The sequence below is a fragment of the Musa acuminata genome, chromosome BXJ3-2 (genome assembly GCF_036884655.1).
Source record: "Musa acuminata AAA Group cultivar baxijiao chromosome BXJ3-2, Cavendish_Baxijiao_AAA, whole genome shotgun sequence".
NCBI classification, from domain to species: domain Eukaryota; kingdom Viridiplantae; phylum Streptophyta; class Magnoliopsida; order Zingiberales; family Musaceae; genus Musa; species Musa acuminata.
The window spans coordinates 16929697-16953392 of NC_088350.1; the positions used below are offsets into that span (position 1 = coordinate 16929697).

General features: G+C 37.4%; 2 protein-coding genes across 4 annotated transcripts; both read left to right on the forward strand.

Annotated features, from left to right (window-relative positions):
• Positions 1–6231: 6231 nt before the first annotated feature.
• Positions 6232–18411, forward strand: LOC103968467 (protease Do-like 9). Its single transcript, XM_009381704.3, has 9 exons — positions 6232–6901; positions 9010–9209; positions 9409–9589; positions 14136–14327; positions 15511–15743; positions 16804–16905; positions 17018–17068; positions 17247–17351; positions 17940–18411. Exons 1-9 carry the CDS (start codon positions 6328–6330, stop codon positions 18036–18038), a joined length of 1737 nt encoding a protein of 578 aa, XP_009379979.1. The 5' UTR covers positions 6232–6327; the 3' UTR covers positions 18039–18411.
• A 355-nt stretch (positions 18412–18766) lies between these two features.
• On the forward strand, positions 18767–23276 carry LOC103968452 (rac-like GTP-binding protein 3). 3 transcript variants are annotated; one of them, XR_010494499.1, is made up of 9 exons: positions 18767–19203; positions 19326–19413; positions 19496–19605; positions 19696–19759; positions 20679–20743; positions 20843–20908; positions 21067–21170; positions 22294–22620; positions 22715–23276. XR_010494499.1 is itself a non-coding variant. In XM_009381692.3 (8 exons), the coding sequence occupies exons 1-7, from the start codon at positions 19099–19101 to the stop codon at positions 21172–21174; spliced, it is 606 nt and encodes a 201-aa protein (XP_009379967.2). In that variant the 5' UTR covers positions 18767–19098; the 3' UTR covers positions 22294–22657. The 3 variants fall into 3 exon arrangements, 2 of the variants coding, with proteins under 2 accessions (XP_009379967.2, XP_009379959.2); XM_009381692.3 differs by lacking the exon at positions 22715–23276 and having other exon boundaries at positions 21067–21174; positions 22294–22657; XM_009381684.3 differs by lacking the exon at positions 22715–23276 and having other exon boundaries at positions 22294–22657.
• Positions 23277–23696: the final 420 nt, after the last annotated feature.

The window sequence follows — 23696 nt, forward strand, 5'->3', positions numbered from 1 at the left end:
GAATGACAAGTACTATTGCATCTCTATACATTATGATATAAAGTACTTGATGGTTAGAGAAGAGAAGTCTAGAAACGTCCAATGTCAATTAATTTCTTGTTCCACTATATAAATTGCTGATCCATTCACTTAGGACTTACAATCTAAAGTATTTTAAAAGAACATGTTTGTATGATTGGGTTGGTGAGTAACTCATAAAGGATATGGTGATGCATGTTTGAGTGGATATTATAATTGACATTCTTGCTTACGTACTTAAAATTATTTGTTTCTATTATCATGTTCATAATTATGTATGTACATATTATGGTTGAATGTGATGACAGGATTGTCTTGACAAGATAAATTATAGGGGTCATTTTGGACTACATTAGGAAAGGCTAATAGTGTTATGGTATATAAAAAGAAGTGTGGCACTTATGGCATACAATCGCTATGACTCATATTGTTAATCAGACTTAATGTAGTATTATTATATTTATTGGACTTATTGACCTACTTTTAAAATTTATGCACGTGTATATAGTTTTTCTAAAATTTCAGAATCCAATTAGGTCAAAATATTTTTAAATAAATTTTATTTATTTATTTTTGATTTTAAGTCTTTTTTTATCTTACTAATTAATTGACCAAGTGGGACAATGTTAAATTATGTGTCCCTATTTAATTAGGTAAGATATATTATAGATATGATTGGATTCTGATTATGGTTATTGACCAATAGAAAAGAAGTTCATGTTATAATAGGATTCCTTAGGGGATGCCTTTGATAGGAGAAACTCTCCTAATAACGTATCCTAGACCCTATGCTCTCGCCTATAAATAGATAGGACCTCTATGAGCTAAATAAGATGCATCTCAACGTAGTTGAGAGATTAAGATTTTTCTCTCAATCTCTCTAATCCATCAATCTATATAGACCTATGAAAAGATAGGAAGAGAGGAGAAGGAATACCTAGTTCTCCTTGTAGATTGATATCTTAGATCCGACGATGGTGCGTCTGTAGATCATATAAGGTTTATTCTTCTGAATAACAATAAAAGGTACATCGTAATATTATTAAATCCAAATTTATTTGATTTCAATCCTAGCATAAAAGTTTTTCTGCATTACAGATAGCATAATTATAGATTTTATGCTAACAGGACTACCTCAGTGACGAAGCGCTCAATGACAAAGCTTGGATTGAACTTGGTCCAATAGTTAATGGATCAATCAGTGCTAAATTGATCTAATCTAAGACGATATAAGGATGTGAATTGATAATGGATGGCAATCATATATATTGAAAAGGCTTTGGTTCCCCTTGCCACCTAAGATGTGGGCGATGCTATCGAAACATCCCTCGATGATATCCCTAAAATATTCTATGCCTTAGTGACGATCGTGGAACTAGCCTTGCTTGCAATTAAAGAGGAGCAAACGAGATCCCCTCTAAAGAGTGACCATGAGGATAAAGACCTTCATCCCACCACACCGCCCTTCCTAAGTGGATATCAAAGATAAAAAAATTAATGAATACCCCTAACTCCTAAGTTAAAGGTTGTGGCTAGTGCTTTAAGACTCTATAGCAAAATAAATCGTAAATAGGATCTTTGCAATGAGGAGCCCATGACTCTTTTTCTTTTTAGTTATGAGTTTTATTAGATAGAACTATTATGGTCTAAAGAGGAGAATAGTGAAAAATTATCTATCTTTTCTCCTCCATAAATACAAACCTCACGTTATGCTTTTGCAAGAAACACATATAACAAAAGATAATGCGACATCAATGGTGCATGTCATAAGATGATGTGGGATTTTTTTTGAAAGTTTTCTTTCGGTGTGAAATCATTAGTCTACTAAGATCCTAGTGATATCAAAGAGTGACCATGAGGATAAAGACCTTCATCCCACCACACCGCCCTTCCTAAGTGGATATCAAAGATAAAAAAATTAATGAATACCCCTAACTCCTAAGTTAAAGGTTGTGGCTAGTGCTTAAAGACTCTATAGCAAAATAAATCGTAAATAGGATCTTTGCAATAGTCAGTTCCATGTTTTCTATCAATAATTTTGTTAGGTGTTTTCAATAACTTATTAATAATGTTGGTTTATTTGATCTTGATTTTTCTGGTCAACCTTTTGTGTGGTCTATTAATCGAAGAGGTTTAGCAAGATTAGATAAGTCTTTTACCAATATCAATGATTACATTATTTTGTATATTATATTATTGAACACCTTGCCCTATGTCCCCTCAATCCTAAAATGAATATATTTAAATTTCATAGCTTCTGTATTGATTATAAGGAGGCTAAATATATTATTGATAGTAAGTGTAAATAATCTCTTAGCCATAATTCGGGTATGCAAGACATCTTCATTATTTTAAGTAGTCATAGGTTAGTTCTTTTTTCTTTTTAGACCCTTAAGAAATATTGAAGATCTGTTTAATAAGATGAAGAACTAAATTACTGATCTTGAAACTAGAGCTTTTCTTGACCCTCTTTCTAATGTGAAGGAAGTTGCACTCCTTTCTATCAACAATCACCTACAGACACTACTTAGGTAGATTAAGTGCGAGCTAAAACTAAGTGATTGTATAAAGGAGATAGAAACTTCAAGAATTACCATAGTTTGATTACCTTAAGGCATAGAGGAAATCTTATTTCTAAGATCTTTATTAATAACTTCCCTATTGAAAATTAGAAACAAATTCATTTCACTTTTGAAATATTATATATCTTTTAAGACTTTTAACTATTTTCATACTTCAACCTTTTTGCATGAGTATTTTGGCCTAGAACCTTTCATTCCTAAGTGTGAGACCCCTTCTCAGATCAATGATTTTGGACATATTTCTTTGTGCGATGTCATCTATAGAATTTTTACTAAGCTACTTGCTAATAAAATTAAAGCCTATATTTCATAAGATTATATCCTCGAAACAGTCTTCCGGGTCACAACATGTGTAACAATATTTTAGTAGCTTAAGAGATTAACCCTTGTTTATTTCGATCTCATGGTAAAATTCATATATCATGATGAAAATAGACTTAGAGAAGACTTATGATCGGTTGTCTTGAACCTCTATTTATAACATGATGAAGCTTCTATATTTTTCTCAAAAGATAATTGATTGGGTATATTACTGTATTTTCTCTCATATTTTGATATGTTACATCAATGAGAGTGGGAGCATTCCATTTACCATGATATTAGGCAAGGAGACCCATTTATCTCCTTATTGTTGCGTGATACTTTACTTTCTTATTTATTGAAGTTACTGGTGTGGGTATTCTCTCTTTATTATATGGTTGGCTATCCATAAAGTTACATATTCTATTGTGAAAACTATTAAAAATCTCCTTTGCAAGAAAGAGAATAATTCTAAAGGCAGGTAGATAGTTATCAGAGCTAAAAAGGAGGGTGGCTTGGTATCAAGGATAGACACTTGTTATTTCATTCCTCATAGGCCAAGGAGAAGTTCATATGCTTACTTAAATCATGCATGTTGTTGTTGTTATTGTTATTAGGATCAAGAGCACTAAGAGGGGGGGGGGGGGTTGAATTAGTACAGCAGAAAACTTTCGACGATTAAAACTGCGTACGATAAGAGCGATTTTGGTAGAAAAGCCGATTCGTAAATCACTTTAACTTGTGATCAACCAAGATGCAGTTAAAGCAAGTCTATGAAGGCAGTTTGCAATTACGATGAAAATTAGAATGTAAGCATAAACTGAAATATGATGTTCGTACGATAAAACTGATTTACGTCTAAATGCCGATTCGGAAAAAACTGAAATATGATGTTCGTACGATAAAACTGATTTACGTCTAAATGCCGATTCGGAAAATACTGAACTTTGAAACACGATCGTAAATGCGCAGAAGGTAGTAAGTTATTGAGGAGGTTTGCAGTAAAGATAGTATGCTCAAAGTAAATGCAAACCAAGATTTAGAGTGGTTCGGTCAATCTTGACCTACATCCACTTTTGGCTTCCTCCACCGACGAGGTCACTGACATCCACTAGAGGCCTTCCTTCAATAGGCTAAGACCAACTACCTTTTTATAGTTTCACTCCTTTTGACAGGCTTAGGAGACAACCCTTACAGAATTTTCTTTCCTCTCTTGATAGATCAAAACTTGGAAGAAAAGAGAAAGGAGAACTTTTAACTCATACAACACTTTTGAGCTCTAAAAATCACAGAGTAAGATCAGGATTTCGGTGGTTTTTGGTTGCACTTTCATTGCTGAAAGAGTGGGGTATTTATAGCCCCCAAACCAGTTTGAATTCCGAGCTCAAAACTGTCATCTCCTCGAATTCTGGGGTCTGGCGGTTGCACCGCTTGGTAGAGCTCGAAGACTGAGCCCCTGGGTAGTGCCACCGCTTGTTAGGGGCGGTTGCACCTCCTGCCAGAGCTCGGAGACCGAGCTCAGGCGGTGCCACCGCCTAACTGGGGCGGTTGCACCGCCCAGCCAGAGCTCGGAGACCGAGCTCAGGCGGTTGCACCGCTCAGCCAGAGCTCGAAGACTAAGCCCTGGGCGGTGCCACTGCCGACCCAAGTGGTGCCACCTCTGCCCAAGTAATCTGGGTCCGAATGGGCTGATCCATTCGGGCCAATTTGGGTCTATCAAGGGCCCAATTGTCCCAAGATTAAGTTAATGGGATCACCTCTCATTTCTAACTTAATCATCATGCTAACTACGAATTTCTTAAGACATTTACTGCAACTTGCTCCGGTGCGTCAATCGCTTCTTCCGGCGAGCTTCCGTCGATCATCCGATGAACCCTCGGTGATGCTCCGACGGACTTCCGGCAAACTCCTGGACTTGCGATGATCCACTTGGCAAGTTCCGATGAGCTTCTTTTGGCAAGCTCTTGGACTTCTCGGATTTGTTCTCGTAGAACCTTCGACGATTGTCCGGACTTTCGTCGAGCTCTCGAACTCCCAACGTGATCATAGTCTTGACTCCGGCGTAACTCCTGCTGCATGTCTTTCTTTCATCGTAGTTAATCCTGTACACTTAAAACAAAACTTCGATCGAGACAATTAATCCTAAGCAATTAACTAAGTTGTCCGACATGGCATTGGTCCCTCGACGCTTCGTCCGATTCTTCGGCTCATCGTCCTCTCCTACGGCCTATTGCTTAATCGGCCAGTTGACTCCGCAACTCCGATATCCTTGGCGCAATACCCACTCTTCTTGGCCCGATTCCCAAATCCACGGCTCGAAGCCTTCTGTCGATACGTCGACCGATCCATCGGCCCGACGTCCAATCTTCTAACATGTTCCTCCAGCACAACATGATTTTTTTCTGCTTTAATTGTCTCATCATGATCGGAGCATCCTACATCACTCAAAACGCAGATTAAAACATAAATACAATTATCAATTGGTTTCATCATCAAAATACGAGATTCAACCGTTGTAAAGTTAATTTATCGATTTGTTGATATGGCTTTTTACCTTTGAGTTGAACACATTAATAGATTTTATTTTTGAATGGCCAATGAAACCAGAAATCTATGCAAATACTTTTTGAGCCCATTTATGTTGTGATTGATTATCTAGGAAATTCATCTAAAATTACTTGCAACGTTGATTACTTCGGTGTGGTGGTTGACCATTGGAAATCTAAAACCAGTGCAACTCAAAATCCTTATTTCTTTTTTATTTGTTTTGGTTGAGTTTGTAATTTTTCATTTCTGCAAAGAATATTCTTTTCTTTCAACAATATGATTAGTCCTCTTACTCTGATTTTATACACATAATTTGGTGAGAAGGAAATAAAAATCGTAAATCTAAACCAAACAAAATAACTTTGAAATAAAAAAAGGTTAATCTTGATGGAGTTAGTTCTTCATTACCTACCCAAAGGGGATTGATTGATCCACACTTATGAAATTACTTTTGTTATTTCATAATATTCTAACCCAGCCATCACATTAATCGGATTCGATCCGACCCGAGCTAATCGGATCCGACCCAACTGCCTCCATCAACAAGAGCCAAAGCCGCTACGATTGTTTTTCTCTTGCGATCAGTTTATATATTTCTGCGTCCTAATTTCTCCTACCGCAACATATACCTTTTCTTGGAATTGTGGTAAAAAGAGGGCTCCATGGTAGGCCCCGGCGAGGTGGTTTCTGTGTCGAATAGTAATCAGGTGCGGCTAAGAGCATTCGGCAAGCTCGTAGATTAAGTATCTTGTTTTCTTCCCCCTTCTCCTTTTTCCTCGTCTCATTCAACCCTAACCGCATAAATAGTGTTCCGCCGTCTCCTTCCTCTTCCTCTTCCTCTTCCTCCTTCCTAGGGTTTCCCAGACCCTAGACGCCTTTAATGGAGCACTCGAAGCGGAAGCGCGGCCGTAAGACCAAGAAGGCCGTCGCCGAGACCATGGACTTCCAGATGGCTGCATCCGGTGCTCCTTCGCCGTCCGCCCTCGACGAGCCGCAAGAGATCCCCGACTCTGCTTCCCCCAAGCCCCGTCGCGGAAGGGGCCGGCCCAAGAAGGCCACACGCCGCCAAAACCTTGCCCCCGCTGACTCTCCCGCCTCCTCCCCCATCCGACGGGGCTCCCAGGTCGTCGCCATCAACGGCGAGCACGGCGAGTCCGGTCTCGCCGTGGTCTCCCTCGATCCGCCACCGCGGTGGGACCAGGTGGTGAGAGTCGTGCCCTCCATGGACGCGGTCGTCAAGGTCTTCTGCGTGCACACGGAGCCAAACTTCTCGCTGCCGTGGCAGCGGAAGCGGCAGTACAGCTCGAGCAGCAGCGGGTTCATCATTGGAGGCAGACGAGTGCTGACCAATGCCCACTCGGTCGAGCACTACACTCAGGTGAAGCTAAAGAAGCGTGGGTCTGATACAAAGTACGTTGCTACTGTGTTGGCGATCGGGACTGAGTGTGATATCGGTAAGATTAGAAGGTTATCATTTATGACGAATAGGTTCTTCGATTTCAGTTCGAAAATACTCGTTAGAACTATGAAATGGATGCTTTTTCCGCTTGTGTATATGTTATCGTTTTTGAAAATATCATTGTCTGGATGCTTTTTCCGCTTCTGTGACACAGTCAGACAGCAACTCGAAATCAATGGCATTTGAATAAACCATTTCCTGAGATGAGGGGATTTATGGTTCTCCTTTGTCTTTCTACGTTATCCTCATCCTATTTATATACACATATATTTCTGTAGACGTATGGAAAAGTGTTTAGTAGCTACAAGGGTTCGTATGACATTTTTGGTCCTCTGATGCCAGAGTTTATTTTACTGGGCCCATTGGTTTAGAGTTGAGATGATACATTATTACTTGATATGACTAGAAGGGAGCTTTTGTTAGAATAGGATGAAGTAAGCCAAAATGATTTGTCATCTTACTATGACATCTTTGGGACATATTGTTCAATGTGGTGAATAAGGTGCTAAATATGAATTTCTTAACTAACAAATTAAACCATTGTGACCTTCTTACTGGAGTCACTAAGACCCATCTCTATCTGATTGATCGTGTCAGGCATGTATCTTGGTGTCTCAAATTCCAAATTTAGACAGTAATAAACTCTTTGACAATAAAATTTGAGTATCAAGTTTTTGGTTTGGCATCTGACAGATCCATTTTTTAAGCAATCTTATAACTTTGAAAAAAATGAGATGTTATTAATAAAATTTTTTTTCTCTTTTTTTCCATCATCATCACCTTTTTGTCTCATTGCCAAGTCATGGATATGCTGTAATATCATTTACGTATCTGCAATTGTGCTTCACTGTTTCTTGCCAAGTAGGAGATAATATGATTATACAGTTATCAAAATTCCCGTACATCTTTTGTAGCAGCAATTCAAAGAGTTAGAAAAGTTAGAATTAATGAGGGTGCTTAATTAAATGTATTCCTTTATATAGATGCCATACCAAAGGATATTCTGTGTTTGAGTGAGTGCGAAGTGAATTAAAATGCTAGTGACTTAGATTGAACCAAGAAATGGAAATTAGGAAAGCTGTAGATGCTAAAGTTTTTTTTTGAATATATAGACATGTGGCCTAGATCAGACATCTATATGAAGGTTAAGTCAGATGATGGTAATTTATTAAAAAAAATTGGATGATAGGGAAGGTTGTAGCAAGCCTAGCATGACCTTCTATTTGAGAAAATCTTAATAGGAGACCAAGAATATAGGATCAAATATTGGCTTCACCATGATATAACATCTTTGCAAAGAAAAGGAGGTTAGATGCTCCCATCCCTTTACCACGATGGTTGAGCATTTGGTTGTGGTTCAACACGGTGAGGTCCTATCCCTTTTACAGGCACCTTGTGTCTTTTGCTTGCACCTTCTGTGCTTGTTGCTTGTGCCATTTGTTAGACACCTTGTGTACCTGTTCAGGCCTCATTGGTTGTACCTCTTTTCACTTCTGGGGCTGGTTGTGCCTGGGTGGCAGTGGTTAAAAAAAGGACTGAGTGATATGCATAGCAGTGCTTTAGAGAATTGTAAGCGATTAATGGGTCACCTGATGCTATCTACCATCTATGCTCTAGGCAACTTTATTCTAGTGGACACCTAACAATGGAGTGGTCCAGCATGACATTAACAACATTAAAGAAAAGATATTATGTTCGAGTAATGAAATGCACCCCGTCTTATCCTTAAAGCAAACTATTCCTTACTCTATATAGTAAAATGATTAAAAGGAAACTAAAGCTTAAGAAAATGTTTTTAAGTTAGAGTAATGATAAATCTTGACCTTTCTAAAGCACGTCTCATGTTAATTACTGATCAAAGATGAGGTTTCTTCATAATGAACTTTCATTTGATATTTTTAATTTGTTGGAGCTTGTGAAAAACAAGTATACATATTACTGAATAAAATAATTAATCAGATCATCGGTTTTTTGCATGTATGATTTTCATTTCCCTGCATGACTTAAGTGGTATATGATATATAGTATATGACCAATATCTTCCTATCTATTTTTTCTTTGCTCTTGGTATTTATGATTTCTTTTGTTTTTTTCTTACTGCAGCTATGCTGACTGTCGACAATGATGAATTCTGGGAAGGCGTCTCTCCAGTGGAATTTGGTTCCTTGCCAGCTCTTCAAGATGCTGTTACTGTTGTAGGATATCCAATTGGTGGAGACACAATATCTGTCACTAGTGGTGTTGTATCACGCATGGAAATACTATCCTATGTCCATGGTTCTACAGAGCTTTTAGGTCTACAGGTTTGGAAGCTGAAACTTGGTTTAGTTTTCCTTTCTAAAGTTCTTTTAGCAAAATCCTCCATTACATTTATTATAAATTTGATTTCTTACCCTATTTCATTTTTTTGATATTGTTGACCACTTCTAAATTTAACGCTGTTGATTTTTTTTCTTCTTTTATTCTTGGTTCCTTTTGACTTAATTAGCTTCACCATTTCAGATAGATGCAGCCATAAACTCAGGAAATTCGGGTGGCCCTGCTTTCAATGATAAGGGAAAATGTGTAGGTATAGCATTTCAGTCCCTCAAACATGAAGATGTGGAGAATATAGGTTATGTCATACCTACGCCTGTCATTATGCACTTCATTAATGACTATGAAAAGTCAGGAGAATATACAGGTACTTAATAAATTTGCTTGTTATTGTGGTTCTTTATTGTGTTCATTCAAATTGATGCTGCATAATTTCTTTGTATTTTGATGTATATTACATGTTGACATCATGTTGTTTCCGAAGTTCATGCTTGGTTGCATTAACTTTTCCATTTAATTTATTGTGATCATTGGTGTAGGGCTGTTGGAACTCAAAAACTTTTGCTTAGCTTAAATGATTTTAGAATGCCAGAAATTGTGTTACTCTGCTTGCGGTAAGATATATGTAATTGATGTTAGATGTACTGAATAACAATAATATTTTCACTAATTTGTGGATAGGTCTGAATGGGCTCCAATTAGCAAAGCTGAGCTGTTGTAAGATTTAACTATAAAATTGGATGATATATCTTTTCGACATCCCACTTAGTTCACCCAACAATCTTTTTGTATCTGACAATTTTGCATTTGTCCTCCTATTTATCTCTCTACTAGCAAGCCCAAATTGTTCTTTCACAGAAGCAGAAACAGGCCTTCTGCTATTGTTCTGTTTATTCCTGATTTTTAATCTTGTTGATTTTTTTTCAGATTAATTACTAAAGATCCGCTCCACATTTTGTTTCCTGGAGGATTGCAGAAAACAAGTAGTTTTTTTGTATTTTTAGAGTGAGCAAACCATACAGAAAACTTATCATAGAGAGTAACTAATGAAAGGCGCCTTAGGTGAGTGTTTGAGTGCCTTTTGGAAACACTACAAGGTAGTTACATTTTTTGATGAAAGCCCTAAGGTATAGCCAAGACTTAGATGGAACTTGGATCGAAGATATCCTTCAACAACAAAGGCACTCTTAGATGTAAGGTTGAAGAGGTAGTGGAAGTCAACCTTGAGGGCATCAGAGTAGACTCATGGAATAGAGTGTTTTAGAATAAGAAAGCATCCTTGACTTGTCCAAGATAATAAAGAAACTCCGGTGCAATCATGGATTTGTATCCAGAAGGTTCATCGTCTCGTGTTGATCAGCGGTGCCAATTTTGGTTCGAATCGATACGTATTAGTTTTCAGAAAATTGGCCAAAAAATGGATTAAAATTTAAAACTTATTTTAACCCCTTATCTTAATTTATTGCAATTTCAATTTAATTTTGATAAGAATAAAGTGCAAATGAGTCATATGGTTAGTAATGGTCAGTTTTTAGGATGAGATAATGAATTTTATCTTTTTTGGATCGTTTAGGGGCAACTTTATCGCACGGTCATTTGTTGTCATTGGTCTTGAATCATTTATGAAGATATCAATTGAGATCTTATATTGTGTGTCGAAACTTTATGATTTCAGCAAGTAATAAATGGAAGCATATGTGCTCATACAACCAAAATCAAAGTCAGAATTCCATAGCCATTGGAATTCATATATCAATATGGTATGTCTTTTCCCATGACATAGTGTACTTGTAAACAGTATGCTATTGATGCATCAACATGATAATAGTTGTTGCTTGATCATCATTAATGACGTGTCCGAGGAGTCTCCTGAGGCAAGTATGATTGTGGTATGTAGGCATGTAATAGTTGTTGCGTACCTTCCACCAAATGATGCGTTTGAATCTTTTGAAATTTTTTATGAGCTCTAATTATCAATTAGGATGTTTAATTGAGGAAGAGAGTGAGAAAGAGCATAAGTGACGAGGAGTGAAGAGGGGAGGAAAGGGCTTTAAAAAGAGGGGAACTAGCCTCAATAAGGGATTTGATCGTTTGACCGTAATTGAATTGGCCCATTGAATTGATATGATTGAAATCAAATTGTTTATGGTTGAGTATCGACTGTACTAGGCAATATAGGGGGTGTGCTTGACGTTATTCCTCGTGCTTAATGCGCCACTCGAAACGGGTTGGTTTGCAAATTAGTCATCGGGCGGATCGGTACGTATTGCCACCCATTTCGTATGGTAGTCATTACTGTATTCAATATTTTAAAACCTTGGCTTTGCGATCCCTACAAGATTATCAAATGCATAATGTAAGCCAAGTGTCTTGTAATTTTACTTTACAATGTAGGGATTGTAAATATTTTGATTTTTAATTTCTTTTGATATTTGTATCCTCTTTGTTTTAAATGTTTAATCTGTTTAGCTTTGTTAGCTGCATTGCATGGAAAGATAATTTTTCTCGAGGATATGATCGGTTAGCTCTGATAACAGTCAGAATCTAATCGATAATTGTTTAGTATTGGCCATATCAGGCAATATACAGGGTATGTCAGGTGGCATACCCCATTCTTCCTACGTATCGCTCGAAATGAGTTGTTCTGCATAACGACCGTAAGGTGGATCAATATGTATTGCCTCATACCTTATTAGGTGGTACGGTTATCATTATTATTATTCAATATTTTATTATTATTTTGGGTGATTAGGGGTAGTACAAGTCGGTGCATCACCTAGTATATTGTTGCGTCCTTAGTTGGGATTGCCTAAGGCATGCGACACCCAAGTGATATGCATCCACAATGGTTAACCTAGCCCTTAACCAAGTGTAGTCAGTGATTTAAAAAGCGCTAGGCACTAAAAGACGCCAAGGTCCAAAAACACTCGAGGCGCTAGGCGCTAGCCCGAGCCAAGCGAGACGCTAAAATATAAAAAATATATAATATAATTAATAAATATAATTATTTAAAATTTTAAATAAAAATATGCTATTAAATTAAGAAAATCTAAGATACAAAATCATAATGTCACATTAACAAAAAGTTTCAAATAAATAAAAATTAACAGTATTAAAATCAAAATAATATATTATTAATCTATTAACAGTATTGAAAATTAATCATTTCAAATAAACTTAATAATATTAACAATATATAGTATACGTATATTGTTAAAAGGAAGTGTAAAGGGGTGCTGAGCCTGCTGACTGAGAAAAGAGGAAGCGGCAGCGGCTACAGCGGTAGCGAGAGCGGCGAGTAGCGGGAGGCATGAGTGGCGACAACGGCAACGTTTACGAGCAGCGGGAGCAGGAGCGGCGAGCGGCGGGAGGCGCGAGTGGCGACAACGGCAGCGTTTGCGAGCAGCGACAGCGGCGAGTAGTGGGATCGGGATCGAGGTCGGGATTGGCAACGGTGAGGGTTAGGGTTCGGTTGTCACTTATATCAGTTTTAGTTGGTTCGATTGAACCAACTAACCATCATAGATCGAACCAGGATCGAACCAAACCTAAAATCCTGGTTCGGTCGCCTTGGTTAACCCGGGCGCTCGCCCGAAGCGCCTAGCACCTGGGCTCGGGCGAGCGCCCAGGCGGCGCCTGTTTGAAGCGCGCCGCCTGGGAGATTAGCGAGGCGCTTGGGCCTCGCCACGCCTCGCCTCGCCCGAGCGCCTAGGCGAGCGCCCAAGTGCCTTTTAAAATCACTGCGTGTAGTCCATACAGGACTTGCACAACGAAGAAAAGATTACAGAGGTGAACGTGCGAGTCATTTTCCACCATCACGCATGAAAAAGGCAAGATAACCGAGATCATGAGCAACACAAAGAAAGAAGCTTTTATTAGGCTCGAAAGGGTCTTGAAAACGGGTTGAATGAGCACACAGCAAGGGGATTTTGAAGATAGATGTAGGCTCAATGTTCACCCAGCACTTTTATTGAATAGAAATCGGGTACAGTAAAAGCATTGCATCACCCCCTTATACACTTACCCAAAGCCCCATTTGTGCCGATGCCACTTGGGGTGTTCTAAGGTGCTGTGACGGTTGATGTTTGACACCGCTAGGTCGTCAACCAGAAATCAGCCCATGGCATGTGAAAATGGTGCAATTTTAGGTCATTTTTCCCTTCGTGCGATGCCGCATAGCCAAAAACATTTTCACATTTTACATGATAAAAACACAAAACAAAAACATTGGCAACAAAAAAAAGGGGGCTGACTAGTTTTCTGACTCGAAAACATCAAGAAAATAGCCTGAAACAAGAACCGAAAATTATCTTAGACAGGTGTCGAACACCTTGTCTGCATTGCTCCATGAGAATATTGTATTGTACTTGTCTAGTTGGTATTTTGTATCAGAGTGACATTTAAAACCTTGGCTTTAGGGTCCTTGCAAGATTATCATATACACAATGCAAGCCAGGTGGCTTGTAGTTTTACTTTGCAATGCAGGGCTTGCAAATATTGTCATTCTTAATTTCGTTTGCTATTTATGTCCACTTTGTTTCAAAAGTTTAATCTGTTTAGCTCTGCTACCTGCTCTGCATGCAAAGATAATTTTACCCAGGGTTAATCTCAAGATATTCCCTTTTGGGTTATTGCTGTCCTTTTCTATGCTAATGCACTATAAGAAATGTCATATTTGAGGATAAGTTATGTCCAGAATGCGATCTATTTGTAATGATATATTTCTACATTTTAAGACCAGGGTTGTGACATGGTTTTTGTATGTTCCTATTTTGTCTTTTCATGTAAAATCATTTATTTGTTATTTATATCCAGGTTTTGATGTTTCATCTTCAGAAGATATTTAATGTTTTATTACCTAAAATCCTTGTGCAATATTCTTACTTTATTCACATTTTGTTTTGTTCTTACAGGATTTCCTATGCTTGGAATTGAGTGGCAGAAGATGGAAAACCCTGATCTGCGCAAGGCAATGGAAATGAAACCTGACCAAAAGGGTGTGCGTGTGAGAAGAATAGAGCCTACTGGACCAGAATTTGAGTTTCTGAAGTCGTCTGACATTATCTTGAGCTTTGATGGAGTTGATATAGCTAATGATGGAACTGGTAAGGCAATCATTTCATGATATGAGCAACCTTTAGTTTCTGATGTTGAACAATCTCTTATATTTATCGCTGTGGATGGATCATATTTGAAAAATAATAGGGCTGGGATGTAATTTGTTGTGTTCATTGCAAAAAGTTACAGATTTTGTAGTGCTTTTAATGATTCTCACTCTTGTGTTCCTTGGTCAAGAATGGTACTTGCACTTCATCAGGATTGTGAAAGTTTGAAAAGTTGGGTAGAATTTTATGGAATGATCAATCCCCAAGTAAACTTTTACTTGCACTTCATCTGGATATGAAGAGAAGTTGCTTTGTAGAATTTTATGGATTGTTCAACCAATTAAATACTTTTTAAATATTTACAACTTGGTTTTAATCTACTTATCACACTTATAAATTCTTAGCCAGTTGGCAGTCAGCATAATATTTATCAGGCCTTATCAACATGGATCTATACTGATTTCACTACAGTTCTAGGTCTGTAAGGCATTTTGTCTAGTTATGTTGTCCAAGACAATGCTCAGTGTCATGGTAATATTTGTAGTTGACCTCAAATATCTGGTACATCAGCTTGTTATATTACACCTGAAGTGTCAGCAGGCTTTATAGATTATGTAGTGCATGCAGATGGAATAGAATCATTGTAATCTTTTTATACTGTTCTCTAGAAATGTGGAAGATGTACCATATGGTAAAGAGATTTACCGTGCTTGATAGATAATCATTAAACTCCAAATTATTTGGACGGTAAATATATCGAACTGGGAATAGGCAAATTTGTTATTTGGGATTATTAACTACTGCCTTGAAGTGCTAAATTGTCTGCAGATGCACATCTTGGTATTATTAGTTTGTTTTCTGTGGTTCTTTTAGAATTTTAATAATTACATGATATTTGATGTGGTGAATGTCATTCTTTGTTTGCATAATTTGTTATTATTTACATTGATATAACCAAGAGAGGAGCATCGTTGGTTTTTATTCAACATAATGTATGGTTAAGATTTACATTGATATAACCAACATAATGCACATCGTTGATTTTTTTTTCCCAGAATGTTAGCTGCTTTAGATAGAGAAGGTTATAAATATTTTGTGCAACCTTGTTCTTTCTTCATAAGATGTTGCTTTATGAATGTGCTCTTTACATGTGACACTTATTTCATTGTGTGGTGTTGTTTAGTTCCATTCAGGCATGGTGAGCGCATTGCGTTTAGTTATCTTGTTTCTCAGAAGTACACCGGAGAGAATGCTTTGGTCAAAGTCTTGCGTGATTCAAAAGTTTATGAATTTAACATAAAGCTTGCGACACACAAGAGGCTCATTCCGGCTCACATTAAGGGAAAACCCCCCTCATATTATATAATTGCTGGCTTTGTGTTTACGGCTATATCTGTTCCATATCTTCGGTCTGAGGTGTGGAAACTATCTTCATGTTTATTGCTATTCTTAATATTGTTTCAATTTTGCTTTTTGCAGAAAGTTATGAGTGGACACTGTTGGATGCTATGCCTTAACAGTTCGATACACAAGATTTCTTATATTTCTCATATCTATACTCCTTTAAGTGTCTCATATTTCTCATATCTATTCAACTGTTGGATGTTGAGTGGACACTGTTGGATATTATCATGTGCTTCCTCCTTGATATTTGGATCAACTCTTGTTTGTTTGTAAATCTGCTTTTGATAGCACCTCGTGCTACTATTTATTTTTTCTCTCATTGTCATCTCTATACTCCTTGAAGTGTCTAAGCTGGCTATCATGAGTTTGGGTGACAGTTTTACTGTAGTAAAAATATGACTTCTATTTTGCTTGCATTTAAATTAGCAGCCTTCATATATTAGAAAAATCGTCATGTTCAACTTAGATGTATGGTTTTGTTTTATTTTTTTTTCTCTGTTGATTTAGACCTGAGACTGCTAATTGTTTTCTCATACTTTCGTGGTGTCTAATAGAATCAATTAAATCTTTTTTTAAAAAAGAATCAATTAAATACTGCTAGCTTTACGATCTAGATTGAAAATTTGTCATCTTTTTATGCTATGTTCCTAGCACCTTTAGATACCATGGTATCCCACCATTGCCAGGGTTCAGGACCAGTAGATTGACCATAGTGTTTTGTCTCTGTACTGGCCAGCCAGTCCCTGGTACTGTTCTGGTGTTGAAATCTTTGCTGGATACACTATCTATCTAGCACACTCCATTTGATTCTGCATTGTTGTCTTTCATGCTATAAAAGCAAATTAGATGCATCAGATGAATTCAGTGTATCAGCATATTACTTAATTTTATAGCGGGAATAAAAAAAATAGTGGCATCCACTTTGCAAGAATCATTAATTGGTACATGAGTGCTTCTTTTAGAAACAAGGGTAACCATTTACATACATTCTGCATTTCTTTAGCTGTTACTGTGTTTTACAAAGGCTTGAATTTTTTATTTTGTTCCTTATATGCTGCCACATCCTATGCAGTATGGGAAGGACTATGAATACGATGCACCAGTGAAATTGCTGGACAAGCTTTTGCACACAATGGCACACTCACATGATGAGCAGCTTGTGGTGATATCCCAGGTTTCTTTTTCTCTCGACCCCTTTATTTATTTCTGAATGTGAATGCCTGCCTTAGTATTTGCATCAATAAAAAATGTTGTTTTTGTCTAGTAATTGTTGTATCACTGTCCAGGTGCTAGTGGCAGATGTTAATATTGGTTATGAAGATATTGTCAACACTCAGGTTAGCACTAGTTCCCCAGACACAGTTCCTCATGTTAACTTCATATTAACGTAGCTGATGTATTAATTATCAATTATTGACAAGAATGAGGGTATTGACTTCTATTTTGTACTGAATATTGTATTTGTATTTTTTAATTTTTCTTTTCAGTGCTTTCTCATTTGGTCAATGATTACAGGTAATGGCTTTTAATGGTAAACCTGTTAAAAATCTGAGAACCTTGGCAAACATGGTTGAAAATTGCAGCGAGGAGTTCTTGAAGTTTGATCTCGAGTACCAGCAGGTATGTCTCTCTTTTGGTGCCAGTTAACATTAATCACAGTTGCTTTTCATTTGGCTTTATAGTATTCCAACTGCTAGTGCTTGCTAATTCAAAATATTGTACTTTTATGTATCACCAACCCAAACAGTGGCAAAAAAAATTCTTTAATCTGAATAATTTAGGGTCTGATGAAGTTATCCACTTTATACCGATTTGGTTTCAGCTAACTGAGGCAACACCTTTTTGTTATCTTAGGGTTCCTCATTGTTCTCCGAGCAGCTTTTTCTTTAGTGATGTTTTTGCATGCATTCTCAACTTCTACTAGCAGGAGGCATCCTACCCAAGAAGTTTTCTTCTATTGTTATCTTTTTTTTGCATTGATATATACCCTTGCTAGAGTAAGAATTCATTAAAAATGTGTAATGGAAGTATTTAGTTTCCTTCATAAGAGTTCCTTTCTTATATATATATATATATATATATTGGTGATGTTTTGCTTCCATTCCTAAAATGTCATGAGACCTATAAGCCGGTCATGCTTCTACTGCAGCAAATTTTGTACAAAATTGGTGAATAAACACTTGCTACATATCGTTTTCTTGCTGACAGATAGTAGTCCTCCAGACAAAAACTGCAAAGGCTGCGACACCAGATATCCTTGCAACACACTGCATACCCTCTGCAGTATCCGAAGATTTGACGTCGTGAAGGGAAGGTAGCTGAAGACGTTATTGAGCGTTATATTTCTGTGGAAGCCACAGATGTTGGGCATCAGTTAATTATATGCTATGGGAAGATGTGTTGTTTTTACCATAATTGCCAAAATTCTAGTGTAGCTATCACACAGCATGCCGTGTTGTCGTACAATGTTCCACAGGAGATGCATGTTTAAATCACTTGTGTAGAGTTTTTGGTAGAGCAAAACTGTCAGGTTTTCTTATTCGTTCCAGATGTAACCGTGATATAGCGCTACAGGGAATCTGCTTTAGTAGTGACGTGTCCACCTAATCGATTTAAAAGTTAGAACCGTGTTAAATGATTGTGGCATCATCCAAAAATTGGGCAAAGATCTCTTTTTATACTGAGGCCAAAAGAACATGTGGTATCTGCGGATGTGGAATTTTCTTATGCCTGCCTTCCTGCAATAAGCCTTTTCCACCGATCACATCTTTTATATTTATGCTTATGCATCTGAGTCTAAAATATTATTTAGTAGGTAGGATTTGGGACTCGTGGATGATGGGCTAGACATTGTCTGTCTCATCCCATTTGCTTAAACTTGATTCAGCTTTTACTTCAATTGGATTCGGACTGAGCCGAACAAGTATAAGCTGAAATCGGATTCGGGTTTGGTTCGGTGGTGGTTAGCATGTTCAAAAAGCTTCAAATATTACTTCACGTCTAAGTCTTCACGTTCTCCGCCTTGTTCCTCTGCTTTTATGACGCCACCGCCCGCATCATTCATACCCTACCTTCCCACTCCCACATCTCTCTCTTTCTCTCTCTCTCTCTCGCTGGAATTCAATCCCTTCGTACTCATCCAAGCAATTGCGAATGCGAGTTCTGAAGCGGAGCGATCCAAGGAACAGTCTCTCTCTCTCTCTCTCTCTCTCTCGCTCTCTGTTTTGCCAGCAAAAACTGCACTAAAAAGCTAGGAATGCAATGAGGATCATGTGATCTGTTCCTCCCCAAAGCTGCTTCTCTTCTCTCTTTCCCCAAGGCTGCTTCCTTTTTCTCCCCCCCCTCCCCACCCCCTTTACTCTTCGAGATGTCATCAGGCGCTTCCAGGTTCATCAAGTGTGTGACCGTCGGAGATGGAGCCGTCGGCAAGACATGCTTGCTCATCTGCTACACCAGCAACACGTTCCCAACTGTGATTCCCTTTCTCCTCCCTTTTAACCTCTTTTGTTATTTTCAGAATCTGTTCCTTGCTTTCTGTTTCCAATCCTCTCGGGTTTCCTTGATTCTTGATCTTTCTTCTGTGATTCTTTGCAGGATTACGTGCCTACCGTGTTCGATAACTTCAGTGCCAATGTGATTGCGGAGGGAAGAACCGTGAATCTGGGCCTCTGGGATACTGCAGGCGGGATCGTGTTCCCCGTCCTTCTTGACCTCGGATCATGGGGGAAAAATCTGACTCTGGGTTTTTCGTTGATTGCTTGTAGGACAAGAGGATTACAACAGACTGCGACCACTGAGCTACCGAGGTGCGGATGTCTTTGTGCTGGCTTTCTCATTGGTGAGCCGAGCCAGCTACGAGAATGTTCTGAAGAAGGTGAGTGTAGGAACATGGAATTTTGGCTTCATGACCGATGTTGATTACTAAATCTGCTTCGCTTCTGCCTCTTGTGTTGATGATTTCCAGTGGATGCCTGAGCTGCAGCATTATGCTCCTGGAGTCCCTGTGGTCTTGGTTGGTACTAAGTTAGGTGAGCAGAGAACCAACCTAACCAGCAATGTGCTTTTATGCATCTACTAGACAGCTTTTTTTGTTCAATGTTTACTTTTTACTGGATGAGTTTCTTTTGTTTCATCTTCTTTTAAAGTGAAAGTATAACTTGTCATATAGGTTTTAAAGATCCATGTGATCTTTCTCTTTAATTTTACATCTGAAATTTTTCAATCATAGATCACTTGTCTGCGTTTGCCAAACGCTATATGTAAGTACCAATTGCTTTGCTGGTAGATGTGGAAATTGATCTGCTCCATTTAAGAGCATTCTTTTCTTGCTGTATAGCAGTTTATTATTATATTACATAATACATACTCGCTAGATGAAGCTGGTCATATGAATTCATCTATGGATAACAAATCAGAGCAGATCATTCTAGTTGATGAGATGAATTTGTGTGAGAAAACACTGCTAAGTCAAATTGGTGTTCTTCATGGTATTGATCATGGGAGACACATTAGGAAGGAGGATCTTGAGTTACCCAGGTTAACCCCGTCCAAAAAAGCGGAACAGTTATAGGATCATAGGAGTCAATCTAGATAAAGAAGGAGAGGCATCTCTACCGGTTCTTCCATTTTTAGGACACAAATAAACCAAGAGAAGTCTGTGAAGAATACCTAATCGGTGGATAAGTCTTGTGAAGTATTGTTAGAAAAAGTAGTGGACTGATAAGTCTATATAAATGAGTGTAGTCCAAACAAGAATTCATGGGCTGAAGCCCCATAATTTAAAGCTTCATTGTTTTTCTTGCTGATGTGGGACTGAAAGTCTCATGTATCTTCACCAGCGAGAAACGAAATGAAAGGATTGAAGATATTTTAGCTAGATCGTGATGGCTATTCTTATCTAAACATTTCTCATACTTTTTTTTTGTCCACTAACAATATGTATTGCAGATCTTCGTGAAAATAAGCACTATTTGGCAGATCATCCTGGGATGTTGCCTGTTACTACCGTACAGGTTTCATATCTGTTCCTCAAATATAAAATCTGATTACTTCAAATTTCTTCTGCTTCATGGTTCGTTGACTATTTTGGTGGCTATGATTCTTGATCATAGGGAGAGGAACTTCGTAAGCAGATTGGTGCTGCATATTATGTTGAGTGTAGCTCAAGGACTCAGCAGGTCAGTCTCAAATCAAATCTCTCTCTTGCAAATTTATTGGTTAAGTGACAGCTTCATGTGGTATTGCTAATTCACTATATTTTGTCCTTGGGTTGCTATTTAATTATGAATCTCATGTACTTCCTTAGGCTAACACGAATATTATAAATTTTGGGTAGAATGTCAAGGCAGTCTTTGATGCTGCCATCAAAATAGTTATTCAGCCTCCTTCAAAACACAAGGAGAAAAGGAAGAGAAAAACAAGACGCGGTTGCTCAATTCTGTAAGTAAGCGTATTCCCTTTACATAATCAATTAGATGTCTCTAGGTGTATACATAATTTCTGTAATGTGCATTCTCTTGATTGATGATGCTGTTATTTTTTTTTGTTTCTGATCTCATTGTTCCTAAATGAAATGGTACTTGTACACGTATATGTTTTCTGGTGTGTTTTAACCTTTGCGTACTTCTTCTAGTATGGTCAAAATATAAGGACTTGTTTAAGGTCTTCTAGTACTCCACAGATTTCTCTCTTGGATCTTCTACTCATAAATATTCGGTCTTTAATATCTTGTAACATCTCCAGAGTAAAAGCTGGAGTTGCTGCAAATGTATTAACTGTACTCTCACTTGATAACTTTGTTGATATTAAGGTGTTTTTTTATATTTTAGAAGTCATCCTTCACTGAGTGCTTCATTATAATATAGGCCCTTTTTTGTAATTAAATTCAGAGTTTCAGCAACCAATACTTGAGCACGATCCATATATATATATATATATATATATATATATATATATATATATATATATATATATATATATATATATATATATATATATATATATATATATATATATATATATATATATATATATGTATGCTGTCACTGCCAAATCAATTTATGCTAATAAAAATGAAGAACATTGCTGTATCAAATCTAATTTGATCCTAGATAGATGTCGTATCAAACAAAAGGACGAGCCAACAAGATAAATTAAGATCTATCTGATGTAAGAGATCGATTATGAAAATTACCTCATATCGTATGATCAATTGTATCAATTTTATTAGATCAGACAAGCTGCTTTTAGGCCCATTTCATCCTTCTTTATGATTCTATTATGGTTTCTTTGTTATCCACAACAAGAAGGTTAATTTGAACAGTTTGAGGCGAGAAACTTATTGATCTTTTCAGTGCTGAGCATCTCTAATGTTTCCATGTACATTTTATACAGCCTCAAGTCATTCTTATCACAACATTGATTTTGTTTTCTCTAGATGTTGTTCAGCTTTTTCTGTAAGAGAAAAGACTCTTGACATCTATGAGTTTTACAAATTCCAAAATACAAGACAAAAAATTATCGACTAGATTTGCATAAAAAGCAACTTATGCTGGAATTGCAGGAATATTCCGTGTGTGAGGAGACTTGTGTGTTTTAAGTGAAGGCACTTGCAATAAGAAATGACTGATCTCGTTCACATGTTTGCTTTGCTCTCCTGACCCGAAGACTCGGAGGGCTGCATCAGCTGTGAGTTCGATAGTGTGGAAGATTTTGTAAATTGTAAATGTTTGATCTGCTGGTATCCAAGGAAAAACAAACCGCACGCCTAAAGAAGTGGATATATATGGTGTTTGGGTTGCAAGTTGTGCTTTTTCACCGATACAAACGGTGTCTCTCTCGACTGGGACGACTGGGAAGGTTGACTAAGCCGAGTAAAGAGATTTCACAGGTTATCGTGACACTAACTACATTGGTGACGATGTTTATTTCATGTTGTTGACCCTGGGAGCCTAATCTTTTTCAACATCTTGTTGACCCTGCAGAAGAATATGGTGGATCAATCAGCATCATCTGATGATGCTGAAATTTAAGAAAGAGGCCGAGATTAGAGGTAAAATTGAAGAACTATCACATCATTCATTCATTCATAAGATGCATTCATCATTTTATGAACGTCAACTAATCCTGATTGTTGGTGCCTGGGAGATGGTAGGTATTTGATCAATCAATTTTTTTTTTTTAATCTTTTCTCTTTTATTTATCATCCATAAGATCACTGTTCATGAACCATCAACGATCATGATTCTATTTTCTCATCACAATCACGAGTACATCAACTTCCAAAACTCCTTTTCATTGCATCTTAGTTTCTGGCGTAAGATTTACGCTTGATTAAGTTCTTCAAATTCCCAAGATCATCAGGGAAGACAGTATCCTGCTAATATCCTTGTGCGAGCTCGATTGTCGTAGTAGTACTTCTTCCGTGCTTCAAGCGATAGAGCTACTTTCCAAAGGATGAGATATGTTTTTTTTCGGTCTTCTTTACGTAACTCGAGATAAGAAGGGTACATAAATTGATTCTTTCTTTTCGGATCCTGCTGCTGCATAGGGGAAGAGCTGTCCTGTGTGTGTGTGTGCGTGTGCGGATTTTTTTTTTTTAATAAAAATAAAAATAAAAATACTAATAATAATAATAATAAATAAATAAAAAATAAAATAATAATAATAATAATAATAATAATAATAATAATAAAAGAAAATTCATTCATTAAACGATTTGCAAAAATGCTAAAACACGAATCTGAGACTCGTCGTTGATTGCGTAACAAAAGACACTCGTCGAGTGAGTAGGATGGACACAGAATGAATAATCAGTCAGTCAGTAGAGATGAACATATCGCCTGTATAATATAGAAAGTATTTGTGCCGTCCAAAATCAATTGCATGTTTCTATTGACACCGGAAAAGTTACAATATATGTTTCCTCGAACTAATAACATGTCTGCCACCTCATAAATCATCTTT

Coding starts and splice junctions, on each gene's coding strand:
- LOC103968467 (XM_009381704.3), top strand. CDS start 6,328: ATGGAGCACTCGAAGCGGAAGCGCGGCCGTAAGACCAAGAAGGCCGTC. Junction 9,210..9,408: donor CAGAGCTTTTAGGTCTACAG/GTTTGGAAGCTG, acceptor TCACCATTTCAG/ATAGATGCAGCCATAAACTC. Junction 17,069..17,246: donor AAGATATTGTCAACACTCAG/GTTAGCACTAGT, acceptor CAATGATTACAG/GTAATGGCTTTTAATGGTAA.
- LOC103968452 (XM_009381684.3), top strand. CDS start 19,099: ATGTCATCAGGCGCTTCCAGGTTCATCAAGTGTGTGACCGTCGGAGAT. Junction 19,760..20,678: donor CTTGGTTGGTACTAAGTTAG/GTGAGCAGAGAA, acceptor TATGTATTGCAG/ATCTTCGTGAAAATAAGCAC. Junction 21,171..22,293: donor AGACGCGGTTGCTCAATTCT/GTAAGTAAGCGT, acceptor CTGGAATTGCAG/GAATATTCCGTGTGTGAGGA.